We start from the raw sequence: 16,083 nt of genomic DNA, 5'->3' as shown, positions 1-16,083 counted from the left end.
CGGGGATCCCGACAGTGCCGTGAGGACAGCGGTGCTCCCGGTGGAGTAACGGGACACTCTTGGGTCAGTGGGGATAACGGGAGTCGTGGTGGGACAGAGGGAAGGAGGCAAGAGGGACCCTCGAGAGGCAGCAGGGACAGTCTGGGGTCAGCGGGGACCTCCAGGGGACGACAGAACCCCGAGGAGGCAGCGGGGACCCCCCGATGAAAGCAGCGATCCCGACGGGGCGGGGGGGACAGCTGCGCTCCCGGGGGCATAACGGGGAGGGGGCGGGAGGGACTGTCCGGGGACAGCTCGGGGACACCGGGGTGTCGGGACCGCGGCGGAGAGCGCGGGGACAGCAGGGATCGGGACACAAAGGGGACAGCGGCCACCGGGAAGCAGAGGGGACAGCAGAGCCCCCCGGTGACCCCGGTGGGACGGCGGGGACGAGAAGGGGCGGAGGACACTGTAGGGAGCGGCGGGACCGTGCCGGGGCGGCGAGGACAGCGCGGACAGCGGAGACCCGATCGGACGGCGACATCTCGGCAGGACACGGCGGGCAGAGGGGACGATACGGGGCCGAGGGGACGGACGGTCCCCGGGGAGCGGCAGGGACGGCGCTGGGCAGGCGGGACAGCGGGGACAGCCGTGATCACGGCAGGCTCGGGGCGGCGCGGCGGAGCCTCGCTGCGATAACGGGGCACGGTGCGGAGGGCGACGGCAGAGGGGACAACGGTGTGCCGGGGGTGACAGCCGGTCCCGGGAGCACCGCAGAGCTGGCGGGGGGCGGCGCTGGGCCGTTCCCCCGGCGGGGCGGAGGGAGGGCGGCGGCGCGGGGAACGGGAGCAGCGGCACTTTCACGAACTGTCCACGGGAGGCGGGAGAGGCGGCGGCGGCGGCGGAAGGGGGGGCCCGGGGGGGGCTCGCCCAGCCCAGCCCAGCCCGGCCCAGCCCAGCCCTGCCCGCCCCGTCGCTGCCCCGCCCCGCCCTGCCCAGCCCTGCCCGCCGCTGCAGGCAGCGCGGCACCGGCACCGGGCACCCCTTTATAGGCTCTGCCCGAGGGGGTGGGGGGCGGCGGCGGCCCCAGCCCCGAGGGGGCGGCTCCCCCCTAAAAGCCGGCGGCGGGACGCGCGGCGGGCAGAGGCGCGGCCGGCGCTCCCCGGTGCTCCGGGGCCGCCGCTCCCCGGTGCCGCTGCGGCTCGGCCCGCCATGCCCCCGCGGGGGCCGCTCGCCCGGGCTCCGGCTCCTCGTTCCCGGTACAGCAGCAGCCGCCGCCGCCGCTACCGCTCGCCGCCGCCGCGCCCGAGGCTCTGAGCGCCGCCGCCGCCGCCGCCGGGAGACCGCGCCCGCCCCGGCTCCAAGATGCTCCGCCAAGGTGAGCAGCGCACCGGGAGGGCGGCGGGCGCCGCGGGCACCGGGGGCAGCGGGGCCGGCCCCGAAGTTTGTCTCCCCGCCGAAGTTGGGGCCGCGCCGCCGGGCGCCCCCCGCCGCCACCGCGTTACCGGCGCCGCCACCGAGGCTCGGGCACCCCCCGGGGAGCGGCACCGGCGGGAGCGCGGCGCGGCGGGGAGGCGGGAGACCGGGAGGAGCGACGGGAGGCAGGGCGGGCGCCGGGTCCCGCAGGACCGGGGACGCGGCGGGTCCCGCGGGTGCCGGGCTACGGCGGGTCCCGGAGGCAGCGGGCATGCGGCGGGAGCGGGGGGGGTCGGTGCTCGTTCCTCAAAGCGAGGGAACGGCAAACGGGGCTCGCCGGGGAGCGCGGGGGGCTCGGCGGGGAAGTTGGGGCTCGCCGTCCCGTTCGGCCCCCCCCGAGGAGAATCGCTCCGCTGTGACATCACGCGATTTCCATGGCAACCGCCTGGGACATCATCGGGGAGCGTTGTGACATCACGGCCGGGGCAGCCGCCGGCCCTCCCGGGGGGTCCGGGACGGTGGGGAGGGGGGGGCAGCACCCCCGGTCCCGCTGCACCGGGGCCGGTGCCGGGAGATGCTGGGGACAGCGGTGACATTGGGGGGGACCCGGCTGGACCCCCAGTGCTGTCCCGTGCCCCGGGGAGGGGGCGACAGCACAGCCCCAGGCCCGGCCCTCGCCAGCGGCAGCACATGCCCCTCTCTGCGACGAGGCTCGGGCAGAGGGGAAGGTACCAACACTCTGCGTGCAGCCCCTGGCACTGGGGTGCAGCCCCCCGGGCGGGGCAGAGCCCCCTGTGCCACCCCCGGGTGGCTTTTCCCGCTGGGGGAAATGTCACCTTGCGGCGGCGTGGCCTCGCACTCGGGTGCTCCTTCCTCCGGCTCAGCTTTGTTTGGTGTGTTAACCCAGCCCGGCGGATGAGTTGAGAACAATCCCCAAGCCTTTGGAGCTGTCCTGCTTTCCAGCCTCGATTCCCAGCCCTGCTGGAGGAAAAGCTTCATCCGGGCTGGGAAATGGGGAGCCTGAGGTGGAGGCAGGCGGCGAGGCTGCCGACAGGGCTGCATCCCACCAGGGGTAGCCTGTTAAGGTCAAGATCTACAGCTTTCATTTGTGGAGCTAGAAAAACAAAATGCAAATTGAAGAGCCTGTGGGCTAAAGCAAAACCTATTCTTAAAGTTTTTTGTCTTGTTAAGCAAGGAAATAGAGTGCCAAATAGGCTTTGTTAAGTGGCAGTCTAATTAATAATTTAAAATCTTGTAGCTGTCTTTCATTAGAATTTATCTGTACATCAACCACAAAATCAGTCAAACACACTCATTTATAAGTTAATACCGTTCCTGAATAATTCAACAGGCAGGCAGAGGAGGCCTCCATCCTGCCACAGGTTCTCCCCTCCCTGCCTCACCGTGGCCAGGTGTCCCTGGGCAGGGCATCCCTGTCCCCAGCATTTTCCCCAAGCAGGGTGTGGAGGGGACATCCAACACGTGGAGCAAGGGGACAAGGGGACAGCTGCTGCTGGGCCACTGGGGCTGGGCCAAACCCCTCTGTGGGGCTCTGGGGTGGCTGATTTTGTCAAGGATGGTGGCAGCGCGGGCTGATGGTGGCACTGCCACCACCTTCTATGTCCCACTGCCACGGACCAGGCTTGAGGCTGGGGCCATGGCAGGGCTTGAGGCAGCAGGAGCTGTGCATGGTTGTCACCTCCAAGGGAGGCAGCAGGAGCTGTGCATGGTTGATACCTCCAAGGGGACAGCTTCACAGGCCAGTGCCACACGGTGTGCAGCAGGATGGTGGCAGCGTGGCCGAGCGAGTGCTGCCATTCCTGAGGGCATTTTGGGCCTCTTGCACCCCGTGAGCTTCATCTGCGCAGTCACTGGTGGGGTTCAGGGCGGGTTCTGAGCGGTGGGATGTCACTGGTGTGTGGCAGTGGGTGACAGTGTGGGTGCAGCCCCATCCTGGCTGAGGGTGTCACGGCCTTGGCCGCAGGCAGCCGCAGGCAGGAGCGCAACGCTGGCGATGCAGGAGAAGATTTCCAGGTCAAGGATGACACCAAGGTCATGGGCAGCCACATCCCTGTCCCTTCCATCGCTCGTGCCATCAGTGGAGTGTCCAGCCTCCGTCCCTGCCTGCCAGGGCAGCAGCCAGTGGGCAGGGTGCAGGCGCAGGCTGGACTGCGGTTCTTGCGCCAGGGATCCAAGAGCCCAGAAACCTTTCTGCTTATAAAAGTTTAATTTCATAAAGAGCTGATAGGAAGCCACAAGCTCTCTGTGCCCGCTGAAGCAAGGGAGGGGGTCAGGATGTGGCCCAGGCTGTCCCTGTGGTGGTGCTGGGGGGAGCAAGGAGAGCTCAGCCTGCCTGGACCTGGAGTCAGATTCAGGATGTGGAGGAGCCGTGGCTGCTCAGTGACCTGCACTGGTGGAGCCTGGCAGGGTCAGAGCCATGGCCATGCTTGGCTGGATGTTATTCCCCCTTTTTGCCTAAAATGCCACACCCAGTGCCCTGCAGTCCCATCTGAGTGCTGGAAGCTGTGTGTGACACTCCAGGTGGCCTCGAAGCGCTGCCCTAAAAACATCAGTGAACCTGCTGGGGAGATGTGAAAAGATGCATTTTCCAGCGTGATTTCACACCCATCTTGCCCTGAAGCAGTGCTGGAGCCAGTGGCACAGGCCAGCAGCAGGGGCAGGGGGGCTCCACGGTGTGCAGCATGAGGCCATGAGTGGGATGTCATTGCCTTGGGGCCGGGCAGGAGCTTGGGCTGCTGGAAACTGCTGATGGGATTTGACAGCAAGAGCCAAAATCTTGTTTGAAGGCAAAAGCCAGGCAGGGGAGTGTGGGAGCCTGGAGGGACGTGGTGGTGGTGGCCAGGTGTGACCAGGGCTGTCTCCCACTGGGGTGTCCCCTGCTCCTGGCAAGGGAGTGTAGAGGCAAAGCCCCCCTCGCAGAGAGTGACCCAGGACACGGCCACCTCAGCCCCACGTCACCTGTCCCACACTGGGGCACCCCTGGGTGACACTGCCACTCACCCCCACCCCAGGGAGCCGCTCCAGTCTCCCCCAAACAGCCCAAAAACTCGGGCTTTGTTTGCCAAGTGCAATTCCAGGGTTCAGCCACGATCAATAGAGCCTTGGGTTATTAAGAGCAGATTATGTTTGCAGAGCACTTTGGTGGAGCAGCAGCAGCTCGGGCACCCACACCCCAGCAGTGGTGGATGCTGTTTGGTTCCCAGAAGGTTGGGATGGGTGAGGTGCTGCCCTCATTCAGAGGAGGCTGAAATCTGATTTAGGAGCAGCTGCAACAAGTGGGAGGCTGCAGGGAGAGCCACGGGGCCGGGAGCAAGGGGGATCCTGGTGGGAGCCAGCGAGGAGGAGCAGGGTGCAGGGCACGGCCTCAGCAGCACCGCTGGGATACAGGACCATCCCTGTCCTCCCCTGCGAGGCTGCTCTTCCCCTGCTATTTTGGGTGAGGCTGCTCGAGCCCAAGGTGGAAAGAGCTGGCTCAGCCTCAGGATCCTGTGCCAGCAGCAGGGCCGGCGCTGTCCTCGCTCCCGATGTCAGCACCACGTCCCATCTCCCGAAGGGAGGAAGCGCCGATCCCACCGATCCCCCCGTGCCATCCCTGCGGAGCAGCATCTCCATGGAAACCCACAGCCCGGCAATCGGAGGGGGGACACTTTTAGGAGTATTATTTTTACTGATGACAAATGGTGAAGGCTCGCTGCCGACAGAGGAGATGAGCCCATTCCTGGGCATCGCCTGCTTTCCCCAGGGCCGGTTTTGGTTTTTCTCCTGCTTTCCCTGATGTGCTGATGGGGGTGTTAAGTGCGGGCATGGCGAGCGGCAGATGCAGGACGGGGAGATGCGGGGGGCAATCTTCTTTGCACAGATTAGGATTTGGGGGTTATTAAGCGGAAAAAGCTCCATTTGGTGTAGAAAGCTCCTTTTCCTTTTGAACAGCATATGTGCCCGCTGGCTGCTTGCTTCCCGGCGGTGCTGGCACAGCGGCTCGGAGCCGGCACGGCAGCTTGGAGCCCGCCCAGCTTTGGTGAGCAGCTTTTAGCGATGCTCCTGCCTGGGCCGGCAGAGCCGTGACCGCCCTGCTGGCTCACAGTGCCCAAAAGCGGCCGGGGGGATTCGGCCCCTGGAGAGGTGATGGCACAGCAGGTCCGTGTAGATCCAGCACGTCCCAGCAGATCCTGTGTGTGGAGAGGGAGCGGTGCTGGGATCAGAGGGTGTCAGAGGCGCTCCACGTGCTCCCGAAGTCCCGACATCGCCATCCTCACCCGGGGAGGATGCAGCCGCTGTTTACTGGGAGGGAATTTGGCTGCTGCTGCTCTGGCAGGGCTCCTCTCCTCTTGGAGCAGCCCTGCAAGCGGAGGGGAGGTGCCAGCGGCTCCGCCAGCCCCGTGTGCCGCACTTGGGAACCGCTCTCTATTTTTTTTTTTATTTTTTTTTTCTCCTCCAGCTGCATTTGCACCAGCGTTTGCATCGCTTTGCTCGGGGAAACCCCATCCCGGTGAGCGCGGGGGCCCCCACGGTGCCACCCGAGGGGCGCACAGCCCGTCCTTGGGCACGGGGAATGTCACCCGAGAATGTCACCGGGCTGCTTTCGGCCCGAGGTGACCTGGGCGAGGGTCTTGTCCATGAGACCTTCACCCAGCCGGGCATCCGTGTGCGTTTGGTGCGTGCTGGCACCGGGCACATCTCTCCTGATGCCCGCGGGGGGAAGGCAGAGGGGCACAAACGCTGCCGGATGCATCCGCTCCTGCATCCCTGAGCATCTCTCCCTCCTTCCCCGCTGCCTGCAAATCCGGCATCCCATCGGGTGCTGGAGCCAGGCACCCTGCGGGAGGCACCCCCGAGCCGGCAGAGGGGCTTGGGATGATCCCCCCTCGGCAGGGATGTGCCGGGGTGTTTGTGCTAACAAGCCCCGGCGTATTATAATTTCAATGGAATTTAAAAAACAAAATAGTCCTCAGACAAACGACTCTGCAGTGCCTCTGCCAGGGCCTAAGATCTGCTGCTATCTATTTTTTAATAATTGAGGGTAATAAATATGTATTTCTTTCTCCTTTCTCTCCGTATGCCGCAGCTTGTCAGCTCCCTGCGTGTCTCCTCTGATCAGACCCCATCTTTGCCGAGCAGGAAAGGAAAAGAAAGGGGAAAAAAAAAAAAAAAAAAGAAAGAAAGAGAGGGGAGAGAGGGAAAAAAAAAAAAAAAAAAAAAAAAAAGATTCTTTAAGCAAAAAGGATTAAAGCCTTGAAAGTAGGTCTACCCGAGCTCCTCGGCTCTTCCTGCTCGCTGCCAGCCGCAGACAGGCTCAGGGACAAGAGGAGCATCCCCAGGTGGTGCAATCCGTGCCCGCGGGGTGCTTTTGGGTGCAGGGCAAATCCCCCGGGGCACGGGGCTGTGGCTGGGCAGAGCCGCTGCTCTGGGTAACTTGGCACAGCGCTGCTCAGAGCCGGCAGATATTCCCCGGCTCGTTATTCCCCCTGGTTTTCAGATGGAGATGTTGGCTCCGAGACGCGGAGGGGGTTTGGCAGTGGGGCTGAGCCCCGGCCGGGCTCCGGGACCCCCCCGGCCTGCTCGGGATGCTGGGGCGGAGGAGGCGCTGGTGTGAAGGAGGAGGCGGCTATTTATAGCTTCGCTCGGCTTTTGTTCCTTTTCCAGTAGAGCTCCTCTCGAAATAGAAACAGTGCCGACTGCGCGGCCGCTCCCGGGGCCCAGCCTGGGTGCGGGGGGCTCCTCCCGGCCCGGGCTGGGGGGATACCCCGAGCTAGGAGATGAATTTTTGCCTTGGGTATCCCCCCATCCTGCGTCCCTCGAGATGCTGGTGTGGGATGGGGAGTGGGAGCTGCCCCACTGCTCCTCATGCCGTGTGCTGGTGATGATCCTGACCCTGAAGGGGATGAATGGCTCTGAGGGGAGCATCTCTGCAGGGTGGCAGCGCTGGGCGTCCCTTGGGAGAGCAGGTGAATCCTGAATCCCTTGGGAACGCCCTGGTGCGCTCTGTCCCCGTTTTCCAGCTCAGTCCTTTCCTCTGCTTTTCCCTGCCGGCATCCAACAGCACCCCCTTGCTCCCCCCAGCCCCCCCTCCCCACTCCATCTCTGATCAATATAAGCTGGGAAAAACAAAACAAAACAAAGTAAATATTTAATACGATCCAGGGAGCCACAGCGAGCGCTCCCCCCGTCTGTCTCCTGCAGCAGCCGCTCGCAGCAGCTCCCCGGCCCTAATGAGCCTGAGTGCAACAGGGATCGATGGCAGAGGCAACCTCGGCACAGGGGTCAGCTCTGCCACATCCCCCGTGCTGCTCCGGGGCTCAGGCTTGGCCCCCTGCACCCCCCAGGGCTGCCCATCCTCCCCATCCTCTTCCTCACGCCCCGCTTTTCCTCTCCTGCGTTCCCTTTGTCATTCCCGGTGGTGGGAGGGATGGTTCTGCTGCTCCATCACAGCCACACGGGACGTGAGGTGTGGCAGGCATCAGCTGTGGGCTGGGGGCTTCCTTGGGGTGTGGGATGGGGTCTGTGTAGGGCTGGATCCCACATGGGATGAGTATGTCTCACCCCACACTCGGGGAGCAGATCCCTCAAGGATGGAGGTGGGAGCCTTTGGGAAGGCTTTGCCCATTGCTGACCTTGGAAACACACAGGAGAGGAGGATTTGGGGCTTGAGACAGAGCCCAAGAGGCTTTTACAAGGAGCTGACCTGGGGGCTGCAGCCCCCTCTGCCAAGTACCTTTGGAGCTGGAGCTGGCTTTTTAATCAGTGTTTGTGGTGGGATGAGGTCTTTCCCCCTCCTGCTCATCTTCTCACCCCCTCAGCTGCATCCCCTGCTGCCCTCCAGAGACCCCCATGTGCTGACAGAGTTTGGGAAGTGCAGGTAACTGGCAGGCTGCTCCTGGCAATGCCAGCACGGGACATACTTCATTGCCCTCTAGCTCTGCATGTTTTCTGAGTTTGGATGGTCCCTGGTGGAGCTGCCAGATTCCCTGTCACCCCGACCCAGCTGCCCTGCACTGCATGGCCCCTGTTGTGCCAAGGAGAGGGACCAAGCTCTGCCCCCAGCCAGGCATTGCCAAGCTGGACCCTTGCATCCCCATCCTGCCCTGGTGTCCCAGCAGGATGCAGAGGTGGCACACAGGAGGCAGAACCCAGGAGGAACACCAGGCCCTGCTCCTCTGCCACCACAAGGCTTTGCAAATTGCTTTTCCACAGAAAGCTCAGTCGTCCCTGGTAACACCTGGGATGAACCCAGAGCTGAATTCCATCCCTGGGATGCGATGAGAGGAATGCCCAGGCTGCCTGCTGCCCCTCATCCAGCACTGCAAACCCTCAGCCAGGCCGTGCCTGGGCACGGGAGCTGCATTTACAGCTGGAACACAACCCCCAGCGTGCATCTCCTGGGAATGTGCATCTCCTGCAGCCCAGGTGATGCTGCTGAGCCTCGTCCTGCAGCCCAGGGTGTCCCTGTGAGCAGGCTGCAGAGGTGCCAGGGCAGGGCAGGTGCAGCGGTGGCAGCAGGAGCCGGGACAGCGGCGCAGGTCCTGCGTCACAGATGCAGCTTGTGGCAAAGTGCCGAGGAAGTTTTGCAGCAGCATTAGAAAATGTTGACATGTTTTTTGAAACAATTTCAGATCTGATATCTGCGCCAGATTGAGTTTGTAACCAGCTTTATTGTTTAAGCCTGCTGGGATTTCATCAAAGGCGTCTGCTGTTTACCCAGAACCATTTCATTGGAGAAAACAGCAAACAGACCTGCATTTCTATCTGATTTCACTTTTTCCTTTTCCTCCTGAATTTAAGTGCTTGTGAAAAGCATGGCTGATAAGGCAGAGCGGTGTGGATAAATCCCGAGGACTGGCGGTGGATGCTCCACCAGCTGCTCCAGCTTTATTAATAGACTGAAGGCAGTTGCTGGACCAGCTGCTGGGTGCCAGCCTGGAGCCAGGCACCCGCCTTGGGGGCAGCTGGATGTCCCCAGATGGTTTTGGGATCTCCATCCCGGCAGGCTGAGCCGAGTCATGACTCCTCAGGATGCCCAAGGCTGGGAAGAGGATCCACGCAGAGCTGTTTCAGTGCTTTCAGTGTGAATTCAGATTTAAACTGTGAGGGAGCCAATGGCTGTCCCTCCCCAGGGAGTGACCCCAGCAGGCAATGTGCTCTGTCACTCCCTGACGAGCCGGGCCAAGGCAGTGCAGCCTCGGGAAGCAGAGGAGGATGAAGGAGAAACCAAACGAGAAAGGGGCTTGGTGTAAACTGCATCAATCCTTCCCTCACATCCCTGGGGAATCCTGTGGCTGGCTGTTTTGCCCATTGCTGACCTTGGAAACACACAGGAGAGGAGGATTTGGGGCTTGAGACAGAGCCCAAGAGGCTTTTACAAGGAGCTGACCTGCAGGCTGCAGCCTCCTCTGTCACTGCTTTGCTCCAGGCATCTTCCCATGGCTGCATCCTGGTCACCATCACCAGCATTGCATTCTCCAGGCATCTCCCTCACTTGGGGATGGCCTTGGTGGCTGTTCCCACTTTTCCTGGCTTTTGGGACAGAGGCACAACAGGCTGGGGTTGGTGGAGTACATCCCACTGCCTTTCCTGGAGTCCCTTTGGCATCTCCAGCTGTCCCAGGTGCCAGTGACACTCCCTGTACCAGTGGCACCTTGCTGGCACTCCCAGGGCTTGTCCTGCCCATCCATCACACCTGCACAGTGACAATGTAATTTTTATCTCCACTTGTTTATTTCTCAGACAGAACTACTTGTAAATTCTGAGAAGAATATATATCCCTGCCCATGACAGACCCAGCACATGGCGATTAATCTGCCCTCTTAAGACCTGAATACAAAAGTGTCCCAATGTCACTCCTAGATGGGGTGTCAAGCCCTGGGGCAGCACTTTGGGGATGTGCAGGGACCTGGTGGCAGAACGTGCCCAGGTCCTGGTGACGCTTCCCAAATACTTATTGCACCTTCTACCAGCTCCAGCGGTCCCTGACTGATATTCCAGCTCTCCAGACTCAGGCTCCAGCAGCTCTTCTTTTTTGGAAGGTTTATGCAAATAGACCTCCTTCTTTTTTTTTTTTTTTTCTTTTTCTTTTTTTTTTTTTTTTTTTTTTTTTAATTCCTCGCCGCTGCTGCTCTGCTGTGCCCCAGATAGCAGAAGTGCTGAGGACAGGTGTTTGCGTCAGGTCCTGCGGCACCCGAGTCCCGCCCGGCCGAGGGGAGGAGGCACCGAGGGGATGCCCCGAGGGGGAAAAGGGGCAGGGAGCAGCGGGCAGAGGGCAAGGATGGAGAGGGGAATCTCCTTTAATGCACTGCCTAGTGAGGATGGGCATTGATGGCAGTGTGGGTTTATCCGAGCCAAGGATGGAGAGGGGAATCTCCTTTAATGGCTGCGCTAGTGAGGATGGGCATTGATGCCAGTGCGGGTTTATCCGAGCCCCAAGCGTGGCTCTGTCCCCAGGATAGGCTTTGGGGTGTCAATTTGGGCTCTGCAGCATCCCCCAGCCCCAGTGGCAACACCCTCTGTGTGTGACAAAGCCTCTTATTTACAACGTCCTGCTCGGGAGCATCTGGGAAGCGAAGCGCGTCATTTCCAGGGAGAGCAAAAAATGCTGCATATTTCAGTGTCTTTTGAATTTTTTAGGTTTCCCTGAACTGTGCTAATGGGTTGGTGGTGGCGGGGGGGAGGTGAGGGCCCAGCCCAGCTCCCGGCCTGCCTTGCTGCCGCTCCGCCGTGCGCGGCCATCACTGCATTGCTGCTCTTAAAATATTCAGAGCTGTTGGCCACAATTTCACAGCGGGTCAAAGCACGCCGAGCCAGCAAGAAGGAGGGAAAGTGTGACAACGAGATTAACCCCGGCCCAGCAGGCCCCGGCCGTGCTCGGCAGGCTGAGCACGATGTGCTGCAGCCACCTCGTCCCAGGGGAGCGGCAGAGAGCCCGGAGGGGCCACAACACCCAAAACCCCTCTGGCTGCCCAGTCTTGGTGGCATCACCTCTGCCGAGTGGACATGGAGAGCATCCAGACTCTTGCAGGGAGCACTGAGCTCCTTCTCCCTCCTTCTCCAAGTTTTGGCGATGCAGTGGGATGGAGAGCTGAGGATCCCCCCCAATTCTTGGGGACATTTTTGAGAGCCCTCAGTGCTTTTCACCCCAAGATGTTGTGGTTCCCAGGCCTTGCACAACCATCAGTTGGAGCAGCAGATTTACAATGCATAAGAGCAGCTGCTTGAGCCCTGTTTGCTGACAGGGATTTAGTAATCCTGTCCTCAGCCCGCAGTTTGCTCTCGGAGTCCCTGGCTGTGCCTGCCAGGGAGAAAACTTCTGAGGCTGGGGGAAAGAGGTGGAGCAAGGCACATGGTCTGTGCCCACCGTGCAAGGGGGACAGTGGGTGGTGTCTGTGATTCTGTGTGGAGCCTGGGGTGGATGAGGGATGCTGCCGCAGGGAGAAGGTGTGTGCCAGGCTCAGTCCTGGGAGCCACATGTTGTTCAGAAGCTGGAGACCCCCAGGTACTGCCTCTTGCACACCCTTGGGATGGCATATCCTGCGTGGCCAGGTTGTCTGAGGCTTGCTCTTGTGTCTCCTGCACTTTTGCTTGCGTTCTTGGTGGCGTGCCACCAGCAGCACGGATGGCCGCGCACGCAGGCGTGGTGTCACCTGCAGCAAGTGCTGCAGCTGATGGATGCTCTCCTGGGCTTTTGAGGCCACTGTGGCTGATTTATCAGGGTATTACAGTCATGCCACAGGTCTCCATGGACAAGAGGTGTTGTTGGGTTGGGTGTTGTGGCAAGGATTGGCAGTGCTGTGACCATCCTGCTGTCCCAGGCAGCCACCTCCAACCCAAAGGAAACCAGCCCTGTGTGACACCTCTGTCACTGCCTCATTCCCAAAATCACACTTGCCAAGGGCGCAGGGGTGTGTTGGTGTCTCTGCCAGGCTTGTGGCTGCAGCAGCAGTGCCCTCCCTGAGCCAGCCCCGTGGTCACCCTCCTGCACCCTGTGCTGGTGGCTGGCCAAGCTCTTCTCCCTAATTCTCCTTCATCCCTGTTAATGTACCACCAGATGTTCTCATTATCCAGTTAAACATATAATCCTCCCCCGAATCCCACTAAGCTCCTGGCCTCCCCGATACCTCATGGCAGCGCTGCGTTCCACAGGTTAATTATGCATTTTTAATTAATCACCAAGCAGAGAGTGACCCATGAATAAGGGATATGAAGATCCTTCAACTGGGAATAGTTGGCAGATTGTCCCCAGGCGGGGCCATGCTGGTGTCATGGTCTCCTTGAATAGCAAGAGTAGCTCTAAAAATCCCTGGTTTGTGGATCTGACATGACTGGAGGTTGTGACAGAGCTGTGCCTGTGTGGATGGGACCCTTCCTGTGCTTTGTGTCCCCCTCCAAGTGGGGAGGAACCACATCCCCACCAGAGCTCTCTGTGTCCCACCTGGAAGTGATGGAGCAGGCGCAGGCAGGAGGAGGAGTGAGGCAGGGAGGGGAAAAAAAAAATCACATGTTGTTTTAAAAAGGCATTTTTGAGTGAATGCTGAATAGGGTTTGGGAAAATTGCCTTAAAGGCCTGTTCTCTGCAGGGACGGAGCTTTTCATGGAGCAGGAGTATTCTGAAACTTAATTGCACATTTGCACGGGCTAGTGTTTTTATTTCTCTCAGGTCTCCGAGGTGGTCTTTGAAGATTGCTGTCTCTCTGTAATGGTTTTCTTTATCTCAAACAAATTCCGCACACCTGCGAGGTGGAGCTGCTTGAAAGAAATTATGTCGGAATTGGCTCTCGATTTAATAAATCTGCAAATGGAGCTGGGATGCAGGGAGGCGAGGCGGTCGGCGGGGCTGGCTGCGCCTCCTCCCTGCTCCCCGGCCCTCCTCTCCCTTCCCATCTCCACCAGCCTGCTCTCAGCCTCCCCGTGGGCCAGGAGGAGTGTGGGGCTAAGCAAAGCGAGCCCAGACCCTGCCTCTTCCCCCTGCCAGCAGGAAAAAATGGACCCCTCTAATGCCCACCTGGCTGCATCCCCCAGGAACGTGCAACCCTGGCACGATCCCATCTGTGCTTCCAAAAGCTGCCATTAAGATCCCTAGATGTAAAGGTTGAGATGATGGAGATGATACTACCCAAGGGATATTCCCAAGGAATGTCCTCAGGACCCTCCTTCAAGGAAGTTTGGTGCTGTTATCATTCTGGCCTCAGTCTGGAGCTGTGGTTTGCCCCAGCAGCTCCTCCTGCAGCCGCCCATCGCACGCCGCCACCATTTCTCCTTCTCCAGGAATCAGTTCTGCCTCTCCCCGGTTCACCAGGGGATGCTCAGCCAGCTCTCCATTTTGGAAGCAGCTGAAAGCACTGGGGAGAAGCCTGAGGCAGGGCTGTGTGCTGCAGCAGCCGGGGCAGCCCTGGCTGTCAGGCGGAGAGGGATGGGCGGCCACGGGAGTACACAGACAGGTTAATGGCAGCCGTGCATGCTGCACAATTGGATTTCACCTCCCCGCTTCTCAAGGCATCAGCAGCTCTCCCCTGCTCACAAATCCGCCCGTCCCCCTCCTCGTGGGATGAGCTGTCACCCGTGGGGAGCTCACCAAGGGCCACCCCAAACCCTGCCTGCCCTTGCTGGGCTCCCCAGGCTGCCCGCAGAGGCCGTGCCACCTCCTGTGCTGCTCAGGCTGCAGGTGAACAAGGCGCCGGGAGGTTTTATTGCATTGCTGGGTTTTGTTCCACCCTGTTATTGGCCACGATTGGATTTGCTGCCGCGGAGGCAGAGCCGGCGCAGCCGGAGCTCCCTCGCTGCTCTGCTGGGACCGTGACCTTGTCTGGGTGCCTCCCTGAGGCCTCCTTGGGCTGGGGAATTGGGAGCTGGGCGTTGCTGTGCCTCCCACTGAGCATCCCTGCGTGGTCCCGCTCCCCTGCCTCAGCCAAACCCTCGCTCTGCTCCACTTTTGAGCGCTGACCTTGGAAATGCTTTCAGGGAAAGCATCTGCCTTCCCAGCTCTCTGCTCTCTTTCCTACCTGATTGTGTCCCTCTGTCCTCATCTCCCTGAGCAGCTGCTGAGGTTTCAGTGCCTCACCACAGTGCCTGAAGCCCTGTGCAAAGCATTCCCAAGTTTTAGTCACACTCGCTGGCTCATGGTGTCAGCTGGGAAACAGCATCTCACCTTCCTCCTGCCCTGCTCTTGCACTTACGTAAAAAACACCTCAGTTTTCCTGAAAATGTAGTTTCTTGGCTCGTTTTCTCTTTGCACAGAAAGCTGCGTGGCGGCAGAGCTGGCAACATCCCACATTTCAGTGCAGGTGGCCTTGGATCAGAGCAATGCTGTGTGGTGGCACCAGCACAGGACCAGACCCCAGCCCTTAACAGTGACACAGAGCCACTCCTGGCGCATTGGTAAATGCACCTGTGAGGGGTCAGTGGGCAGAGCCACCCAGGGAAGCTGTGGAAGCCTCATCCTCCCTGTGTTGACAGCGAGATCTCTTCTCCCCCACCAGCCGCACCATTGCTGTGCCCTGTGATTGAATTAGGGGGCTGTGCCCACCCCCCTCCCCTGGCAGCCCCGTCCCCGCCGCGCCGGGCTCAGGCTGAACTCGAGAGCCGTAATTGAATAAGGCTCAGGCAGACAGTGCTCCCATAGCCCTCGGGATCTCCCGCCTCTTCCCTGCCCAGCCGAGCGCTGATTGATGCTCCCAGGTGGTGCCTGGGATTCTGCCTGGGATTTGTGGCCTTTTCCCAGAGCGGGAAGCTTGTGGGGTGAGCTGGGAGCAGGAATGGGGTCAGGCAGGCTGGGGTGAGCGTGGTGCTCATGCTTCACTAGGCTGACCCTGTCTAAAGAGAGATGGGGGACAGAGGCACCCCATTCCTGCCAGCAGCTGCTGCTCTCAGGCTACCTGGGCACAAGGAGTTAAGAGCTGCAATTAGTGAAGTGCTGACGGTGGGAAGGTGGGGTGGAAGCAAGCGGCACTAAATGAATCCTGAAAGGTTATTCCAATAAGCAGCAGCAGAGTTTCCAGCTGCGCTCCCTTCCCTGGGAGCCGGGGGACGAGGGAAGGGATCCAGGATCAGAGACACCAGGTGGGATGGAGGGATGTTGCTGGAGGATGCTCAGGTGCCAGCAATGCCTGCTGGAGTGGAAAATACAGCAGGGGAGTTAAGGCAGGAGGGGGAGAGGCCACCACATCCCAGAGACGCTCACCCAGGGGTGTGGTGGGTGAGTCCTGCCCGTCCTGTGCCCACAGTGGCTTTTCCACCTTGTCCAAACCCTGTCAGAGGGTGCACAGAGAGGTTTGGGAGTGGTGTGAGCCACATTGCTGGGGCAGGGAATCCTTGGGGTGTGCGGAGAGGTCTGTGGGCCTCAGGAGGGGCTGCAGGGAGGAGCAGCCCGGGGAAAGGCGTTGTTGTTCTTCCAGCTGAGCACACAGGAGCCAGCAGTGGCCTCTCCCTGCCAGACGAGGCTGTTCCAGCTCTCTGCTGGTGCAACACCACCAGCTATTATTAGACTCCAATTTTCTGTGGGTAGCTCTGAACTCCCCAGTGCCTCCAGCAGCCCGGCAGATGCCAGGATCTGCTGGCACTGCTGGGGACAATGGTCCCTGGTGAGCTCAGTGGCACTGAGGGGTGGCAGAGCCCCCCAGCACAGCTACATGGAGAGCTGAGCACCACAGCCTGGTCTGGAGCTGCAGAGCAAAAGGCAATGAG

The 16,083-nt window shown here is 60.7% G+C and overlaps 1 protein-coding gene across 1 annotated transcript in view; it reads left to right on the top strand.

Moving 5' to 3' along the window:
- Positions 1-1,278: 1,278 nt before the first annotated feature.
- Positions 1,279-16,083, top strand: part of RTN4RL1 (reticulon 4 receptor like 1) — a 29,292-nt gene continuing 14,487 nt past the window's right edge. Inside the window, exon 1 of the mRNA XM_058037772.1 lies at positions 1,279-1,357. Within this exon, the coding sequence (XP_057893755.1) occupies positions 1,345-1,357 (13 nt within the window). The 5' untranslated portion in view covers positions 1,279-1,344. The remainder of the gene's footprint in view (positions 1,358-16,083) is intronic.

This window comes from Melospiza georgiana, chromosome 19, assembly GCF_028018845.1.
Source record: "Melospiza georgiana isolate bMelGeo1 chromosome 19, bMelGeo1.pri, whole genome shotgun sequence".
NCBI classification, from domain to species: Eukaryota; Metazoa; Chordata; class Aves; order Passeriformes; family Passerellidae; genus Melospiza; species Melospiza georgiana.
This window is presented reverse-complemented; position numbering and strand designations above follow the sequence as displayed.